The sequence below is a fragment of the Theropithecus gelada genome, chromosome 15 (assembly GCF_003255815.1).
Source record: "Theropithecus gelada isolate Dixy chromosome 15, Tgel_1.0, whole genome shotgun sequence".
Lineage (NCBI taxonomy): Eukaryota > Metazoa > Chordata > Mammalia > Primates > Cercopithecidae > Theropithecus > Theropithecus gelada.
In genome coordinates this window covers 76,485,654-76,505,539 of record NC_037683.1, presented here as the reverse complement: position 1 = coordinate 76,505,539, position 19,886 = coordinate 76,485,654, and the positions used below count along the sequence as shown (strand labels likewise).

Here is a 19,886-nt window from a genome sequence, read left to right as displayed (position 1 = left end):
GACACAACAAAAAAAGACAATTTCAGGCCAATTTCCCTGATGAACATCAATGTGAAAATACTCAATAAAATACTGGGAGCAAATCAAAAAGCTTATCTACCATGATCAAGCTGTCTTCATCCATGGGATGTAAGGCTGGTTCAACATACACAAATCAATAAACATAATCCATCACATAAACAAAACCAATGACAAAAACCATATGATTGTCTCAATAGATGCAGAAAAGGCCTTTGACAAAATTCAACACCCCTTTATGCTAAAAACACTCAATAAACTAGGTACAGATGGAACATATAATAATAAGAGCTATTTATGACAAACCCACAGCCAATATCATACTGAATGGGCAAAAGCTGGACGCATTCCCCTTGAAAACTGGCACAAGACAAGAATGCCCTCTCTCACCACTCTTATTCAAAGTAGTATTGGAAGTTCTGGCCAGAGCAATCAGGCAAGAGAAAGAAATAAATGGTATTCAAATAGAAAGAGAGGAAGTCTAATTGTCTCTGTTTGCAGATGACGTGTTTGTATATTTAGAATACGCCATTGCCTCAGCCCAAAAACTCCTTAAGCTGATAAGCAACTTCAGCAAACTCTCAGGACACAAAATCAATGTGCAAAAATCACAAGAATTCCTATATACCAATTATAGACAAACAAAGAGCCAAATCATGAGTGAACTCCCATTCACAATTGCTACAAAGACAATAAAATACCTAGGAATACAACATACAAGGGATATGAAGGACTTCTTCAAGGAGAACTACAAACCACTGCTCAACGAAATAAGAGAGGACACAAACAAATGAAGGGGAACATCACACACCGGGGCCTATCATGGGGAGGGGGGAGGGGGGAGGGATTGCATTGGGAGTTATACCTGATGTAAATGACGAGTTGATGGGTGCAGCACACCAACATGGCACAAGTATACATATGTAACAAACCTGCACGTTATGCACATGTACCCTACAACTTAAAGTATAATAATAATAAATTAATTTAAAAAAAAAGAAAAAACATTCCATGCTCATGGAAGAATCAATATCACGAAAATGTCCATATTGCCCAAAGAAATTTATACATTCAGTGCTATTTCCCATCAAGTTACCATTGACTTTCTTCACAGAATTAGAAAAAACTACTTTGAAATTCATATGGAACCAAAAAAGAGCCTGTATAGCCAAGGCAATCCTAAACAAAAAGAACAAAGTTGGAGGCATCACGCCACCTGACTTCAAACTATACTACAAGGCTACAGTAACCAAAACAGCATGGTACTGGTACCAAAACAGAGATATAGACCAATGGAACAGATCAGAGGCCTCAGAAATAAACCACACATCTAGAACCATCTGATCTTCAACAAACCTGACAAAAACAAGCAATGGGGAAAGAATTCCCTATTTAATAAATGGTGTTGGGAAAACTGGCTAGCCATATGCAGAAGACTAAAACTGGAGCCCTTCCTTACACCTTATACAAAAACTAACTCAAGATGGATTAAAGGCTTAAAATCATAAAAACCCTAGAAGAAAACCTAGGCAATACCATTCAGAACATAGGCATGGGCAAAGACTTCATGACTGAAACACCAAAAGCAATGGCAACAAAAGCCAAAATTGACAAATGGGATCTCATTAAACTAAAGAGCTTCTGCACAGCAAATGAAACTATCATCAGAGTGAACAGGCAACCTACAGAATGGGAGAAAAATTTTGTAATCTATCCGTCTGACAAAGGGCTAATATCCAGAATCTACAAAGAACTAAAACAAATTTAGAAGAAAAAAAAAACATCAAAAAGTGGGCAAAGGATATGTACAGACAATTCTTAAAAGAAGACATTTATGTGGCCAATAAACATATGAAAAAAAGCTCATCATCACTGGGTCATTAGAGAAATGCACGTCAAAACCACAATGAGACACTATTTCATGCCAGTTAGAGTGGCAATCATTAAAAAGTCAGGAAACAACAGATGCTGGAGAGGATGCAGAGAAATAGGAATGCTTTTACACTGTTGGTGGGATTGTAAATTAGTTCAACCATTGTGGAAGCAGTGTAGAGATTCCTCAATGATCTAGAACCAGAAATACCATTTGTCCTATCAATCCCATTACTGGACATACACCCAAAGGATTATAAATCATTCTACTATAAAGACACATGCACACATATGCTTATGGCAGGACTATTTACAATAGCAAGGACTTGGAACCAATTCAAATGTCCATCAATGATAGACTGGTTAAAGAAAATGTGGCACATATATGCCATGGGATACTATGCAGCCATAAAAAAGGATGAGTTCATGTCGTTTGCAGGGACATGGATGAAGCTGGAAACCATCATCCTCAGCAAACTAACACAGGGAAAGAAAACCAAACACCACATGTTCTCACTCATAAATGGGAGTTGAACAATGAGAATACATGGACACAGGGAGAGGAACATCACATACTGGAGCCTGTTGGGGGTTGGAGCAAGGGGAGGGATAGCATTAGGAGAAATATCTAATGCATGCGGGGCTTGAAACCTAGATGATGGGTTGATGGGTGCAGCAAACCACCATGGCACATGTATACCTATGTAACAAATCTGCATGTTCTGCACATATAACCCAGAACTTAAAGGATACTAAAAGAATAAATAAATAAATAAATAAATAAATAAATAAATAAAGTGGAAAAAAAAAGAAAATCAACTAATGCAATACATTATAATAACAGGCTAAAGAGAAAACATCACATGATTATATCAACAAATACAGAGGAAACATTTGATAAATCCAACACTCATGCATAATAAAAGCTTTCATCAGACTAGAAATAGAGGAGAACATCCTTACTTGATAAAGAATATCTACAGAAAACCCATAGCTCATACCATACTAAATGGTTGGATACTAGAAACTTTCCTGCTAAGGTGAGGAAGAAGAAAAAGATGTTTCCTTCATCCTTCATTACACACCGTTGGTGGGAAAGTAAATTAGTACAGCCATTATGGAAAATAGTATAGAGGTTCCTCAAAATTTTAAAAATATAACACTATATAATCTAGCAACCCCACTACTGGGCATATATCCAAAAGAAATTCAGACTATCAAAGAGGTATCTGCATTCCCATGTTTTCTCTAGCGCTATTCATAATACCCAATACCTGAGATCAACTTAAGTGTCTATCAACTAAAGAAAATGCACTCTATATGCACAATGGAATACTATCAGCCATAAAAAAGGAGAAATTCCTGTCATTGTGACAATATGGGTAAACCTGGATGACTCTATATTAAGCGAAATAAGTCAGGCACAGAAAAACAAATATTGCATGATCTCACTGGTAAGTGGCATCTTGAAGAGTGGATCTCATAGACGTGGAAAGCAGAATGGGCTCACTAGAAATAAGAGATCTAATCCTAGGACTAAAGAACCCATATCTCCTCCCCTCACACACATACCTTGCAATCACATTAATTGTTCCCTAAATAACAACAGTGGCTTACAAGCAAAAGAACTGTAAGCCTCAGACCTTATTTAAGAAGTCTTTGGGAATGTTCAAAGATAACAGGGGAGACAAAAGCAAAGACATCAGAGAATTTTAGCCTCTGAGACCTACAGCTACAATATAAGTTAAATATACCAAAGACCTATTTACATCAGTTCCTTTGTCCATCATGTTTGGCTTTTAACAAATATTACAAAGCATACTAATAGGCAAAAAATACAATTTGAAAATACAAAAAGCATCAGACCAGACCCAGATAGGGCAGAAATTTTGGAAATATCAGACTGGGAATTTAAAATAACTATGATTACTGTACTAAGGGCTCTAATGGAGTTGACTACATGCATGCACAGAAGGGTAATGTAAGTAAAGTGATAGATGCTCTAAGAAAGATTTTTTAAGTGACAGTTATTTAAAACACTAACAAATTCTAAAATGCTTTTGATGGGCTTTTCAAAGATTGAATGCAGTCAAGCAAAGTACCCGGGACTTAAGGATATGTCATAGAAACCTCTCAAATGATAAGGCAAAAAGAAAAAAAAACTTTAAAAAACGGAATACAATATACAAGAACTGTAGAACGAGCACAAAGTGTATAACATATGAATTATAGGAATGCCACAAAGAGAAGAAAATGAGAAAGGAACTGAGGAATATTTAAGAAATAATGACTAATAATTTGCCCAAATAAACATCGGACACCAAACCACAAATCCAGGAAGTGCAGAGAATGTCAAAGAGGATAAATACTAATCTACAGCTAGATATAACATATTCAAACTGTAGAAAATCAAAGACATAAAATTTTGAAAGAAACCAAAAGAAGAAGAAAAAAACCGTGTACAACAGATCCACAGCTAATATAATATTGGCTGTGGAAAAACTGAAGGCCTTTCCTGTAAGATCTGGAACATGACAAGGATGCCCACTTTCACCACTGTTATTTAACATAGTACTGGAAGTCCCAGCTAGGGCAATCAGACAAGAGAAAAATATAAAGGCCTGGGAAAGTGTGAAGAGGCTCCACTGCTGTGGGGTGGGGTGTCACCAGTTGGTGCAGGCCCCAAGTGGTCTGATCCTTGGACTCCCAGTGGGGTCCAAATAAGTGCACGGTGGCTCTCCTGCTAGACAGGGTTAGCTCTCAGGCTCTGGGTAGTAAGTGCATCAGCTCCTTCTGCATTGGGGTTAGCCTGGCCCTTGTGCTGGATAACTTGTTACCTGGGATGCCGGGTGATGATGTGTGGGCTCAGGTGCATGGGTTCATGGCTGCACTGCTGGGCCCAGCTGGAGTCATGGCACTGTAGCCTTCTGCATGGATGTGATGGGATAATGGCAAAGCACTGGGGATGTACAGATGTATGGGGCCATTGGGACCCTGGGCAGAATGTGCTCTGACAGAGGTTTCGTTCTCAAAATGGCACCATGCTGCAGCAGCCTGAGTCCTGGAAAGTTGGGGAGCATCAGTGTGATTTCCTCCCTGGAGTAATGCAATCACATGGATTCCAGGCAGCTCTCTACCCTGAACTCAAGGCCTGTGAGGATTATAGGGCTCTCTTTCAGTTAGAATTACAGGTGTCTGTGGTAGGAATATGAACTTCCCAGGATCTTCCATTTATCTTTTCCCTGCAATAAAGAGTCCTTCTTGGCTCTGAGTGGATCCTAACCAGATGCTTTGCCTACCTCCCATGCTGCCATCCCAAGAGTTTTCATCACTTTCTTGCTGAATTCAGTTGTTCTTCCCTAGACCTTCTATTTGATGTATGGTTATGTACTTGTTAATTTGCCCTTCTTTGTGAAGAGGGTGAATGCTGGGCACCTCTAGCCAGCCATTTTGATGACATCTCTTCTCTAATAGGGAGTTATTGATCGAAGGGCACAAAGGTTCAGATGACAAGAGGAATAGATTTTGAGATCTGTTGCACAACAGGGCATCTATAGTCAATAATAATGTATAATATATTTCAAAATAGCTAAGAGAGTTCAAGTGTCTCATAAAAAATGATAGGTAAGCAAGGTAATGAATGTGTTAATTAGCTTGATTTAATAATTCCACATTGTATACATATATCAAAACATCACATTGTACCCCATGAATGTAATTATGATTTGTCAATTGAAAATAATATAATAAAAGAAAAAGAAAAAAGCCCAATGATATACCACATCACATCCATTAGGATGGCTCTAATGCAAAAAGGAAAATAACAAATGTCAGAGACGTAGAGAAATTGAAACATTTATGCACTATTGGTGGAAATGTAAAGTGGTGTAGCTTCTATGGAAGACAGTAGGGTGGAGAAGACAGTAGGGTAGCTCCTCAAAAAGTTAAAAGTAGAATGACCACATGATCCAGCAATTCCATTCCTAGGTATGTACTCCAAATAATTAAAAATAGGGAGTTGCACAGATAGTATATACTAATGTTCACAGCAGCATTACTCACAAAAGCTAAAAAGATAAAAATAAACTAAGTGTCCATCAATGGACAAATGAATAAACAAAATGTAGTGTGTGTGTGTGTGTGTGTGTGTGTATATCTATATATGTATTTATATATGTAATGAAACATCATTCCTCCATGAAAATGATCTTCTGATATATACTGGAACATGGCTGAATCTGAAAAATGGTAAGTGAAATAAGTCAGACATGAAAAGACAAATATTCTGTGATTCTATTTACATGAAGTAGCTAGAGTAGTCAATTTCATAAGCACAGAAAGTAGAATAGTGGGTACCAGGGCCTTGAGGTGACAGAATGGGGATGTCATGTTTAATGAATACAGAGTTTCAGTTTGAGATGATGAAAAATTCTGGAGATAGATAGTGGTGATGGTGTACAACAATGTGAACATAGTTAATGCCACTAAACTTACACTAAAATATAATTAAAATGGCACATTTTTGGTATGGGTATTTCATCATAATAAAAAAATGCAAAATTATAAAACTCTTAGAAGATGACATAGGAAAAAACTCTTAAGTGACATTGGATTAGTCAATGACTCTTTAGATACAATACTAAGCACAGTCTGTGAATACAAAAATTGATAAATTGGACTACATTAAAACTATAACTTTCTACTCTTCAAAAGATATGCTTCAAGAGAGTAAAACGACAAGACATAGACTGGGGCAAAATATTTGCAAAATATATCTGATAAAGGACCATTACCCAAAATCTACAGAGAACTCTTAAAAACATAACAACTTAAACTCTTAAACGTATTTTAAGCTCAGGGGTACATGTGCAGAATGTGCAGATTCGTTAGATAGGTAAACATGTGCCATGGTGGTTTGCTACACAGATCATCCCATCACCTAGGTATTAAGTCCAGCAGCCATTAGCTATTCTTTCTGATGCACTCCCTCCTCCCATCCCCCATTTTCTGACAGGCCCCAGTGTGTCTTGTTCTCCGCAACCCCCCTGTGTCCATATGTTCTCATCATTTAGCTCCCGTTTATAAGTGAGAACATTTGGTATTTGGTTTTCTGTTCCTTCATTAGTTTACTGAGGGTAATTGCTTCTGACTCCATCCATGTCCCTGCAAAGGACATACTCTCATTCGTTTTTATGACTGTATAGTATTCTATGGTGTATATGTACCACATTTTCTTTATCTAGTCTATCATTAATGGGCATTTAAGTTGACTCCATCTCTTTGCTATTGTGAATAGGGCTGCAATGAACATACGTGCACATGTATCTTTATACTAGAATGATTTATATTCCTTTGGGTATTTACCCAGTAATGGATTGCTGGGTCAAATGGTATTTCTGTCTCTAGGTCTTTGAAGAACTGCCACACTGTCTTCCACTATGGTTGAACTAATTTACACTCCCACAACAGTGTAAAAGTGTTCCTTTTCCTCTGCAACCTCACCAGCATCTGTTGTTTTTTGACTTTTTAATAATAGCTATTCTGGCTGGTGTGAGATGATATCTCATTGTGGTTTTGATTTGCATTTCTCTAATGATTAGTGATTTTTTTTTTCCATGTTTGTTGGCCACATGTATGTCTTCTTTTGAGAAGTTGCTTATCAATTTAAAAAGCTTTTGGGCTGAGACACTGAGGTTTTCTAGCTATAGGATCATATCATCTACAAACAAAGATAGTCTGACTTCCTCTCTTCCTATTTGAATATCCTTTATTTCTTTCTCTTGTCTGATTGTGCTGGTCAGAACCTCCAATACTATGTTAAATAGGAGTGGTGAGAGAGGGCATCCTTGTCTTGTAAGGTTTTCGAGGGGAATCTTTCCAGCTTTTGCCCATTCAGTATGATATTGGCTGTTGGTTTGTCATAAATGGCTGTTATTATTCTGAAGTGTGTTCCTTCAATACCTAGTTTATTGAGAGTTTTTAACATGAAGGGATGTTAAATTTTATCTAAGGTCTTTTCTGCATGTATTGAGGTAATCAGTTGGTTTTTGTCTCTAGTTCTCTTTCTGAGATGAGATACGTTTATTGATTTGTGTATGTTGAACCAACCTTGAATCCTTGGATGGAAGCCTACTTGATCATGGTAGATAAGCTTTTTGATGTGCTGCTGGATTCAGTTTACCAGTATTTTACTGAGTATTTTTGCACTGATGCTTATCAAGGATAGTGCCCTGAAGTTTGTTTTTTTTGTTGTATCTCTGCTAGGTTTTGGTACCAGGATGATTCTCATAGAATGAGTTGGGGAGGAGTTCCTCCTTTTCAATTTTTTAGAATAGTTTCAGTAGAAATGGTACCAGCTTTTCTTTGTACCTCCGGTACACTTCAACTGTGAATCCATCTGGTCCTGGGCTTTTTTTTTTGGTTGGTAGGCTAGTTATTACTGCCTCAATTTCAGAACTGCTTGTCTATTTATGGATTCAATTTCTTCCTGGTTCCGTCTTGGGAGGGTGTATGGTGTCAAGAAATTTATCCATTTCTTCTAGACTTTCTAGTTTATGTCCACAGAGGTGTTTGTAGTAATCTCTGATAGTTGTTTGTATTTCTGTGGGGTCAGTTTTGATATCCCCCTTATCATTTCTGATTGTGTTTATTTGAATCCTCTCCCTTTTCTTCTTTATTAGTCTTGCTAGTGGTCTACTTTATTAATTTTTTCAAGAAGCAAGCTTCTGGATTTGAGTTTTGAAGGGTTTTTTGTGTCTCTATCCCCTTCAGTGAAGTTCTGATCTTGGTTATTTCTTGTGTTCTGCTAGCTTTAGGGTTTGTTTGCTCTTGATTCTCTAGTTTTCTTAGTTGTGATGTTAAATTGTTAAGTTGAAATCTTTTTAGCTTTTTGATGTGAAAAATACCAATTTTAAAATGGGCAAAAAATTGAAAAAATACTTTACCAAAGAAGATATGCTGATGGCTAATAAGAAAGTGAAAAAAATTTCAACATCTTACATCATATGCAAATTGTAAGTTAAAACAACAACGAGATATCATTACAAAACTATTAGAATGGCTACAATTCAAAATGCTGACAACACCAAATGCTGATGAGGACATGAAGCAACAGGAAATCTCATTCATTGTTGGTAGGAATGCAAAATGATACAGCTATTTTAGAAGACAGTTTAGCAGGATTTTTTCAACAAAACATACTCTTAATATGTGGTTTAGCAATCACATTTCTTGGTATCTACCCAAGTGAATTGAAAATTTATTTCAGCATAAAAACCTGCACATGAAACCTGCAGCTTTATTCTTAATTTCCCAGACCTGGAAGCAACCAAAATGACTTTGAGTAGGTGAATGAATAAATAGACTATGGTGCATTTAGACAAGGAATATTATTCGGTGCTAAAAGGAAAGAGTGAACAAGCCACAAAAATACATTGAGGAACCTTAAAGGCGTATTACTAAGTGAAAGAAGCCAATCTGAAAAGGCTATATCATGTATAATTACACCTATATGAGGTTCTGGAAAGGCAAAACCATGGACACAGGAAAAAGATCAGTGATTGACAGGGATTTGGGGAGAGACAGGCATGAATAGGGGGAGCATAAGGAATTTTTAGGGCAGTAAGATCTATTTTGAATAATTCCATAAGAAGGATGCATGTCATTATACATTTGTCAAAACCCATAGAATGTAAAATGCAAAGAGCAACCGTAATGTAAATTATGGGCTTTGATTAATAATAATGTCAAGGTTCCTTCATCAGCTGTAAAAAAGGTACCACATGTAACAAACATACAGATAATGCAGACTGCTGTAAGGGTATGTGGTTGGGGGAGTATGGAGCAACATTCTGTATTTTCTACTTAAATTTCCTGTGAACTTAAAACTACTTTTAAAGAGTCAATTAATTTTTGAAAATCCATAGAATGTACTCTAAACAGTATAATCCAAAGAGTGAACTCTAATGTAAACTATAGGCTTTAATTAATAATATCAATATTGGTTCAATTGCCGCACAAGTACCACACTAATGCAAGGTGTTATTTACAGTTAAAACTGTTTTTGTGGCAAGGTGAGGGACTATATGGGAACTGACTGTACTTTCTAATATATTTTTCTGTAAACCTAAAATTACTTTTAAAAATGACTTTATTAATTTAAAAACAAATATAAGTATTTTCTGTCAAAAGAAACAAACACCTTTTTAAAGAGAAAAAAAATATGTCTACACATATAGCTGGTAAGTGCTCAGGCTGCAATTCTACCCATGTCCAGTTCCAAAAAGTTCTTTCTTTTTTCCACAATATCCCATGGATCTACCTATAGTTGAAGTTAATAGTGAAGGGTAATAGACAAATACGAAGGCCTTTCAGACAGTCATTACAGATACAAGAACAGAGAGCATGAGTGTATCTATAGGTTAACTACACCAATCTCTTTTTCTAGAAACTTCTCCCTAGACTTATCTAAATTCTTGAGGCTATAAGTGCTAGATATGATTTCTCAATGTCTCTTGCAGGTAGCAGTGTCCATACTGTCTGGACGGCGGGAGAGGCCAAAGACGACTAAGACGGCACATTTCCGGGTTCTTCATCACCAACTTACCCTGGCCGGGAAAATGCAGCCCACGCCCGGGAAAAATACAGACCAACTGCGCAGGCGCAACATGGCCTCCGATCAAGGAAAGCGAAACTTAACTGGCCGCACCTAGGGAACGCCCGGGACACGCCAGTGTCCCGCCTATTGCCCTCCCACTCTCAAGGCTTAGACAGAAAGGCCGCTCCCGGCAGGTGCGCGGCGCGAACTTCCTCGGCCCCTCCTCATATGCGGACCTAGGAACCTCCCCCCGAGAACGCCGGAGTGACTTCCTCGGCCTCCACCGCTGGAGACCGGTGAACTTCGCCCTTTCTTCCTTCACATTGGCTAGCTAATAAAGTTTCTTTTTTACCTCGCCTACTTGCCTTTTCTCTGATGCCTGCTCTGGTGGTCGCATAAAACAAATCACATACGACACAGCTCTTGCCAATATACCATGAGCACAAGTGAGAAGGTTTCTGGAAAAGCCTTTGCTTTTCTCTTCCAGGCATTAAGCCCTCTTGTTGCCCCCTTTCTTTCCTGCCTGAAAAGCAGACTGAGAAAGGGAGAGGAAGCAGCCATCTTGGGACCCACCATGAGGTAGGGAGCATAAGGAGGAAGGCGTCTATGCTAGGCACAGGTGACTGGAAAGTTGGGAGGAGCCTGCTGGTACCATTCAGAGGCTAAACAAGGGTAGATGCTTACTTACTCTGTGGGCCTCTTAGAAGCTACTTTTGTAGGGTATTCTGTTATTTACAGAGAACACAGTCTTAACTGATACATATGTATCAATAGAGTGAATGTTTTATTTGAGACATAAATTAAACTTACAAGCCTTTCATGACAGTTTTAGGTGGACTTTAGTAGGATTTGAAATATACATTTTAAAGATTGAAGCAATTATTTGCATATTTATAGTAGACAGTTAACCACAAATTATCTTTGAACCACTCAAAAAGTGGACATACCATCAGAGGCAGTAAATATGGCCTCTAATTCAGCGACTCTGCCTCCATGGAATTTGTGAAGGAGCAGATGTGAAACATGGGCTCAGACAGGGTCTGAATAACAGCCTTCTGTGTCTGGAGGTACCTCTCTGTCCTGTAAGAGCTGTAAGTTTGCTGGGCATTGTCCTCATTCTTCCAGGTTGGAATCTCCATATCAGACAGCACTCCTCCTTGCTTCATCCGAGGTGGATTATGATCTGTGAAGTTCTGCAGTCATTTATGAAGCTTTGCAATAATAACTCGGTTATTATTAGTCATGTATGGGAATTTGAAAAACAGGAATTACTATCTTCATTTCTTAAAATTGTTTATAGACATTTGATGGAGGAGATTAACTTGTCATTCAACTGCATTTCTTCTATAAATGCTGGCTAAAATGCATGTGTACATAAATAGAACCAGGGAAGAGGATTCAGGATAGCCACATAGGAATGGTCTGCAGCTCCCAGTGAGATTGTCGCAGAAGACGGGTGATTTCTGCATTTCCAACTGAGGTACCTGGTTCATCTCACTGGGACCGGTTGGACAGTGGGTGCAGCCCACGGAAGACACGCTGAAGGAGGGCGAGGCATCACCTCATCCAGGAAGCACAAGGGGTGGGGGAATTTTCTCCCTTACCCAAGGAAAGCCAGGAGGGTCTGAGCCTGAGGAACTCTGGCGCAGATACTGTGCTTGTCCCATAGTCTTCGCAACCTGCAAACCAGGAGATCCCCTCCAGTGCCTACCTCACCAGGGCCCTGGGTTTCAAGCATAAAACTGGGTGGCCAATTGGGCAGACACTGAACTAGCCACAGGAACTCTTTCTTTCCCCCCCATACCCCAGCGGTGCCTGGAATGCCCGCGAGACAGAACTGTTCACTCCCCTGGAAAGGGGTGCTGAAGCCAGGGAGCCAAGTGATCTGGCTCGGCGGGTCCCACCTACACAGAGCCCAGGAAACTAAGATCCACTGGCTTGAAATTCTCGCTGCCAACACAGCAGCAATCTGAGATCCACCTGGGACATTCGAGCTTGGTGGGGGGAGGGGCATCCACCATTGTTGAGGCTTGAGTAGGTGGTTTTATGGTCACAGTGTAAACAAAGCCACTAGGAAGTTCAAACTGGGCAGAGCCCACTGCAGCTCGGCAAGGCTGCTATGGCCAGACTGCCAGATTCCTCCTCTCCAGACAGGGCATCTCTGTAAAAAAGGCAGCAGCCCCAGTCAGGGGCTTATAGCAGACTTAAACATCCCTGCCTAACAGCTCTAAAGAGAGCCGCGGACCTCCCAGCACAGCATTCGAGCTCTGCTAAGGGTCAGACTGCCTCCTCAAGGGGGTCCCTGACCCCTGTGTATACTGACTGGGACACACCTCCCAGCAGGGGCCAATAGACACCTCATACAGGAGATCTCCAGCTGGCATCTGGGAGGTGCCCCTCTGGGTCAAAGCTTCCAGAGGAAAGAACAGGCAGTAATCTTTGCTGCTCTGCAGGCTCTGCTGGTGATACCCAGGCAAACAGGATCGGGAGTGGACCTCCAGCAAACTCCAGCAGACTGGCAGCAGAGAGGCCTGACTGTTAGAAGGAAAAGAAACAAACAGAAAGGATTAGCACGCCCACTCAAAGACCCCATCTGAAGGTCACTAACATCAAAGACCAAAGGTAGATAAATCCACAAAGATGGGGAAAAACCAGCGCAAAAAGGCTGAAAATTCCAAAAACCACAGTGTGTCTCCTCATCCAAAGGATCACAACTCCTTGCCAGCAAGGAACAAAACTGGATGGAGAATGAGTCTGACAAACTGATAGAAGTAGGCTTCAGAAGTTGGGTAATAACAAACTCCTCCAAGCTAAAGGAGCATGTTCTAACCCAATACAGGGAAGCTAAGAACCTTGAAAAAAGGTTAGTTGAATTGCTAACTAGAATAATCAATGTAAAGAAGAACATAAATGACCTGATGGAGCTGAAAAACACAACAGGAGAACTTTGTGAAGAATACACTACTATCAATAGCCGAATTGATCAAGCAGAAGAAAGGATATCAGTAATTGAAGATTAACTTAATGAAATAAAGAGAGAAGACAAGATTAGAGAAAAAAAGAATAAAAAGGAATGAACAAAGTCTCCAAGAAATATGGGACTGTGTGAAAAAACCAAATCTAAATTTGATTGGTGTACCTGAAAGTGAAGGGGAGAATGGAAAACACTCCTCAGGATCATGTGTGGAACATGCAAACCTATGTAACAAACATGCACATTCTGTACGTGTAACCAAGAACTTAAAGTATAATTTTTAAAAAAGAAAACAAAATAGACAGAACCAGTAAAATACTAAGTTGATAACTATGTCAATTTACTTTTCTAAAAAGTGTTCATACTATTTCAGTAATTTTGCTTACAGAAATAGTTTGTAAATTCTAAAGAAGTGAACGTAAATTATGTTCCCTCATTATACTATTTCTTTTCTAATATATGATATGAACTTGTTTGTTCTGTTCTACATTATGTCTATTCCTTTTTCTCCTTAAAAAATAATTTACTTTTAAGTTTCTTAGACACTAGAACTGAGAACAGAACCCTAGCTTAAAAAGTACTTGAGTTCCCTTCATAGCATACTAGAAGAAAAAAAAAAGTTAAAAAGGAAATAAAAGTACTTGAATTTATATGGCCTCAACTAAATTAAATTGGTTTAGTGTCTAATCTGATTGTTTGCAATGAGTATTTCAATGTGACACAAAAACCTTTTGAAATCTATTAGGAAAGTTCAAGTTTTATGGCTTTATGTATATCCAATCTAAGAGTTAATATCAAGAAAAACATTTTGGTCCATTTCATGCAACTGGTGTTAGGTACTGTATTGTTACTATGTATGGTTAAAGTGGTAGAGGTTTTATTGTAATTTTAAGTTAACAGCATGAAAAAGAATAACACAACATAATCATAATGTTAATAAAAAGACAAAAAGGGTTTTCAGCATAAAAAGTGTCATTTACAGAAACTACAATAATACAAAGAATATTTTCTTACACATCAAATAAAAAAGTCTAAACATCAACAAAGGTTTCTTATATTCTAAGAATTGGTGGGACCTGACAGAAGCATCAGTGAAAATGTCATCAAGACTATGTGTGAATATTAGACGAGATGTGCACAATTAGCTTCATCTCAGCAAAATTTAGCAAGAGATTTTTTGGTACAACCAATATGGCAACATTTATTAGACAATGTCGTGTAGAGTTGTCTCTTTTTTCGAGAATGAGTATCCAAGCCTAAGGATTTTAATTCTGAAGGACTGCTGTCTGTGGCTTCACTTTGTCTCTTGCGAATAATTTTCTTAAATTCTTCAAAGCTAAGATTGGAATCTTTTAATACAGGTACATGTTGTTGTAGCTCTGGTAATGCTGGCTGCCTCTCAGACAGGGTTAACTTCAGCTCCTGTGGCAAATTAGCAACAAATTCTGACATCATATTTATGGTTTCTGTATCTTGGTTGATGAGGGATGGCACAATTTCTGTTAAAATTAAAAAAAAAAAAAAGGTGTATGTGAGGGTATATTCATGTCAAAGAGCACTCAGAAAAACTATGAATGTTGGCGTAAACAAAAAAGAAAGCATTGCCTCAATATAAATTACAACATTGAAACAAAATAAGTAAGCATCCTAATATCTAAACACTTAGCTTACTTACAGTTGGACACCTTAAAGTTCCGTAATTTTACCAAGGCTCTGCTTTACCCCATTGGTCCTCTCTCATCTCTATTCATGATACCCTCAGTGCTTTTATCATAGTACTTTTGACTCTCCCTGACATTAATCTGCCATCTTTCTGAAGTCATGTAAGTCATTGAAAACAGTTTGACCACACATCATGGTCATTTTCTTGGATTCTTCTTACTTAAGTCATTTTCTTCCATTGCTAAGCTATGATTTATGATATTATGAGTTGTAATAATAACCCTTGAAAAAGATATTATTTTAAGCTATTGAATGTTTCATGGTGGGAAGTTACTCCTGGAGGATAAAGTTAAAGAGGCAGAATTTCCAACACCTGTGATCTAATCAGCAGGAGAAAGAAGTCTCTGATGTTCCTTAACCATCTATTTAACAATCTGTCCTCCCCAGAGTATTTACCCCAAATCAATAGTATTTTATATGAAAGAGAGAAGTGGGTTAAAGAACACTAACCAGAATCACTGATTTAAGAAGAGATTCGTATCTGCTGTGGAGTATGTGTACTGACTAATGTTTTCTGTCTGATGTTTGTTCCAAAGCTGCAGATTATGCACTATGCAAGATCTGTGTGTCCCCTAGGAAGGGAGCCTGTTCTTACACAGCAACTCAGGCTGGCCACATGTGAAGCCTGGGACTTGGGCTGGGAACCTGCTGGACACCCAGCTGACATCCTCCATCTTTGTACCCATTCAGCTCAGTTGAACATTCATTACCTGTTTCCATGTCTCTGGAACTGCCAGCTAAAAGATATAAATGTTTTTAAATGTTTCTTGCTCTCAAAAAGCTTACAGTGAGCTAAACCCTCTCCTAACTTTAACTGTCCTAATTATACAACTTAATAGTTTTATTTCACAAAGAAATTAGAAACACTGATGATGTTTACATTATAGTGTAAACCCAGATCAGGTCTTGCTGCTCTCTTCCTGGACAGCAAAACTGTCCATTAACAAGGCATTACTCTTGAAGTAATGAAAAGAAACAGAAGAAAGGAGTAAATCTAAGTACGGGAGGCAGACACCTCTGGTTAACCACTGATGCCTGCTGAAGAGGAAACCATGGCCCTTCACCTAGACAGTGGTAGTTCTGGGGCTGATCATTTCCTGAGTTTTGTGGCAAGAGACTCAGTTGTTCCCGTTTTAGCCAACAACAAACTTCAACAGTTGGAGTTTGACAGAGCAATTAAGAAAAAAAAACTGTAGTATTTCATCTTCCCTCCTAACACTCTCCTTCATTCATGTTCCAAACTGGAAATGACAGATGAGAATTTACATCATTTTTGTTAAATGAGAGGTTTTGGCATTTCCCCTGAGTAAGACATCCTAAATTTAATTCAATTTCCTCATAGAAACCTCTCTTTGATCCAACCTAAACTTTCTGTAGTTGGGGCCTTATTAAATGCTGATAAAAGCTGATGGTAATTTTCTATATTAAAGCCAGTTAAATGAGTCAGCTAAAACAGTTAGTTTGTATTAAGTTTATTCATAGGCTGTGTATTTTGTACTCTTTAATTAAAATTATATTTTTAAACCTGTTTTGAAATATTTCATCCATAACACCTTTAGCTATGGAACCTAGGCTCAGAGAAAATATTCTGTCTGAATTCATACAAATACTCCTATTTACTGTATTTTGGATGTAAATCTCACTAAAACTTCTGGTTTAAAGTGTATCTTATTTTTAAAAGGGATGCAGTGAATATTATTTTGGCACATATTGTAGGATGAAATGGATGGCTAACAATGTAATAATGTGAAAGCAAATAGCAACTACCTAACAGTAGAAGTGTGAAAACTCATATCAATCACAAATTATTGACATGTACTTCCAAAGTGATTCCTACCTAGTAATGGTAAACATTTGTCTTAATCTCCACGTGCAGGCAATGTTTTCTTAGTTTACTTTCAGTTAAATTATATTGCACAGCAATAAAGAAAATTCTTTAAAAAATACTTTGTAATGTCATGTGTCTTCAAAGGAAATAAAAATGTAGCCATATCTATACACAAATGTGCTCAATGAACTATTTTCAGCAACAATTTAGAAATAAACTAAATATCCACCAAACAATCTTTAAGCATATGTGGCAGATTTATGACAAAAAATACTACACAGGAATTTTAAATTGTGTTTTGGGATAATAACAATGTGAGAAACTGCTCAAAGTATAATGGTGAGTGAAAATGCAAAAGATATACAGATACCTATCCAAATGTTAACATTTCTTTCTACTTGTTTAATATAATTTCATTTTCTCATAAAATTCATATATACTTTTCAAAGTCTTTAATATCTACAAGTGCTAACATTTTTATCCCTGCATTAATGTACATTTTTGTCTTTAATATGAGTATTACTACTTTTATAGTCAGAAAAGGTGGAATAATAAAGCAATTCTGGTTTTCCCTACTTTGAATCAGTAAATTCCTAGACTTTGTGGTACTTTTGTACTAATGTTACACAAAAATCATGTAAAAACTGCCATTAAATAAATCAAACTCTAACAAACAATGTAGAAAAGTAAATAACTTTAGAAGCATACTTTAAATCTCATAAAAGAGAACTAAATGTATTTCTATTAGAGTCATTTATATACAGTATATGCATATAGCCTATACAATTTAGTTGTGGTTTATCATAAATTACATATGTCATATTAATATAAAACACTTAATATTTGCAAACTGTGGTTACCTTCTCTGAATTTAATATGATCCATTACACTTCTTAGACTAGTGTATACCTCCGTGAGTTTCCACTGCTACTTTATAAATACAAAAAGATCGAGCTGCACTCAACTCTAAGATCTTGCTTTTAAAGCAAACCCACTGCAGCTTCCAAATGCTTGAAAGTATCAATAGGGTCTTCAGCTATGCTGTTCTGAAGGGCCTGCTTCCCTTGTCTCTGGTCTTCTTGAGTTTCTCTAATAAGCATTCAAGCCTTTTCTTTCTCTTCCATCCCGTCTCACACATGAACTTCAATACCCAGATCAAAGAAGTGGGAGGCCAGACTCTTTCATTTGGAATGGTTTTGTTTGTTTGTTTTAAAGAACGTTTCCAGTGGCATAGGCCACAGCCCAACTTTTGGACTACAAGAGTCAATAAGCGTAAGGCTCTTCCTGTCTTCCCATTACGGGACCCTCACAGAGACCTCAGAGTGTTGCCCCGTCCTACAGGCGCGCAAACAGGCTTGATAACCAGCGCACCACCTCAGTGTTTGCCCCCTTTCCTCTCTATCCGAGATGCCCTGTCCACGTGCCCCCACCAGCATGCCCGCGGTCTGGCCGCCTGGCTTTCCTGTGGGGTACAGGAGTGTGCCCGGCCTGCTGCGTGTCTCGGGGCTGCGTCACCCCCTCTGAGGCTTCCCCTTCCTTTCCACCCCGTCGCTCTGGCTGCCTTGTGGGAAGGGCACTAAGGACCTCTTCCCATTCTCGGTGCTTTCCTTCCGTCTGGTGAGCTTCCCAGTGAGACTGTTTGAATAAAATCACCTGGCAAAGGAAAAACCCAAACTTTAGGAACCACCCACGGTGGAGTAGGAGCTGAGCACTGGCAGCCAATGAGATCTCGAGTCGGAAGTGCAGGCCGCCGTTCCAATTGGGCGGCCACCCGAGAGTAACCAATGGGAAGCGCAGGAAGGCCATTGGGGCGGGAGCTCTCACCTGCCGCTGGTCTAGGTTTCAGAGGAGCATCTTCCTGGTTCAGAGACCTTTTGCCCAAGGTGCTCTTGCCGCAAATGGCAATCTGGGCGCGAACTAATTCGCGGCCGCATGCTTTAATAACGTCGTCCATCCATTTGGCCGCGACTGCTCTGGAAAATTGGTTCAGTAGTAAACAGACTCCTAGCAGATGAAACAAGAACAGGCGAGGCATCCTGGGCCTGGTCTCTCCTGGAGGTCTGGGTGTTGCTACCTTTCAGCACTGCAGCTGCTGTGGCCTACAGACCTGGGCCTGTGTGCCTGTCCAGGGCTTTAGGCAGCTTTCCCTACCTGGCTCAAACAGTCTTTTGTATCCCTTGGCCTGTCACTCAGCTCTTAAGGCAAGGGTGCCAGCTCCACCCCTTTCCCACACCTCTCCACAGAATTTTCTCCCTCAGCTCTTGGTCTCCCTCTCCGCCTTTCCTTCATTTGCCCATCCCTGTGTCCTTGGCCCTTTTACAGTTGTGTTTTTCTCTTTCATTACCCTCAAACAATTTTGTATACCTAGGTAAAGTTATTTTAGATATGAAGCCTTTCTTTTTACACACACACACAAATAAAATTGAGATCGCCCATATTCTTACAACCCAGTTTTCCAGAGTGAACATTTGCCAAAAAGCCCTTCTAACTTAAGTAAGATTATAGATTATCTTATAAATTTGGTTAATTACTATAGTGTTCGGTATATCAATCCATACAAATAGAATGGATGAATAAATAAATTGTTGATGAGAGGGAAAACTGATGACTTTTAATCTGAATCCAGGTAAAAACAGTAAAATTCCCAGTAACATCATTTTAGGCTTGTGCAGTAATGTCTTTAATTTACAACACAATTTCTCCCTTGGACTTTCCTTCCACTCTCGGGGATAAGTTTGATTGTAACTAGTTATCTGAATATTTTAATTTAAAATCCTACTCTACATCTCTAGAGACTGGAGAACATACCACACACACACACACACACACACAGAGAGAGAGAGAGAGAGAGAGAGAGAGAGAGAGAGAAAGAGAGA

General features: G+C 38.7%; 1 protein-coding gene across 1 annotated transcript; it reads right to left on the bottom strand.

Moving 5' to 3' along the window:
• Positions 1-14,285: 14,285 nt before the first annotated feature.
• On the bottom strand, positions 14,286-19,430 carry LOC112608322 (prorelaxin). Its single transcript, XM_025360142.1, has 2 exons — positions 18,835-19,430; positions 14,286-14,959 (listed from the first exon to the last, which is right to left on the bottom strand). Exons 1-2 carry the CDS (start codon positions 19,043-19,045, stop codon positions 14,613-14,615), a joined length of 558 nt encoding a protein of 185 aa, XP_025215927.1. The 5' UTR covers positions 19,046-19,430; the 3' UTR covers positions 14,286-14,612.
• Between the last annotated feature and the right edge of the window lie 456 nt (positions 19,431-19,886).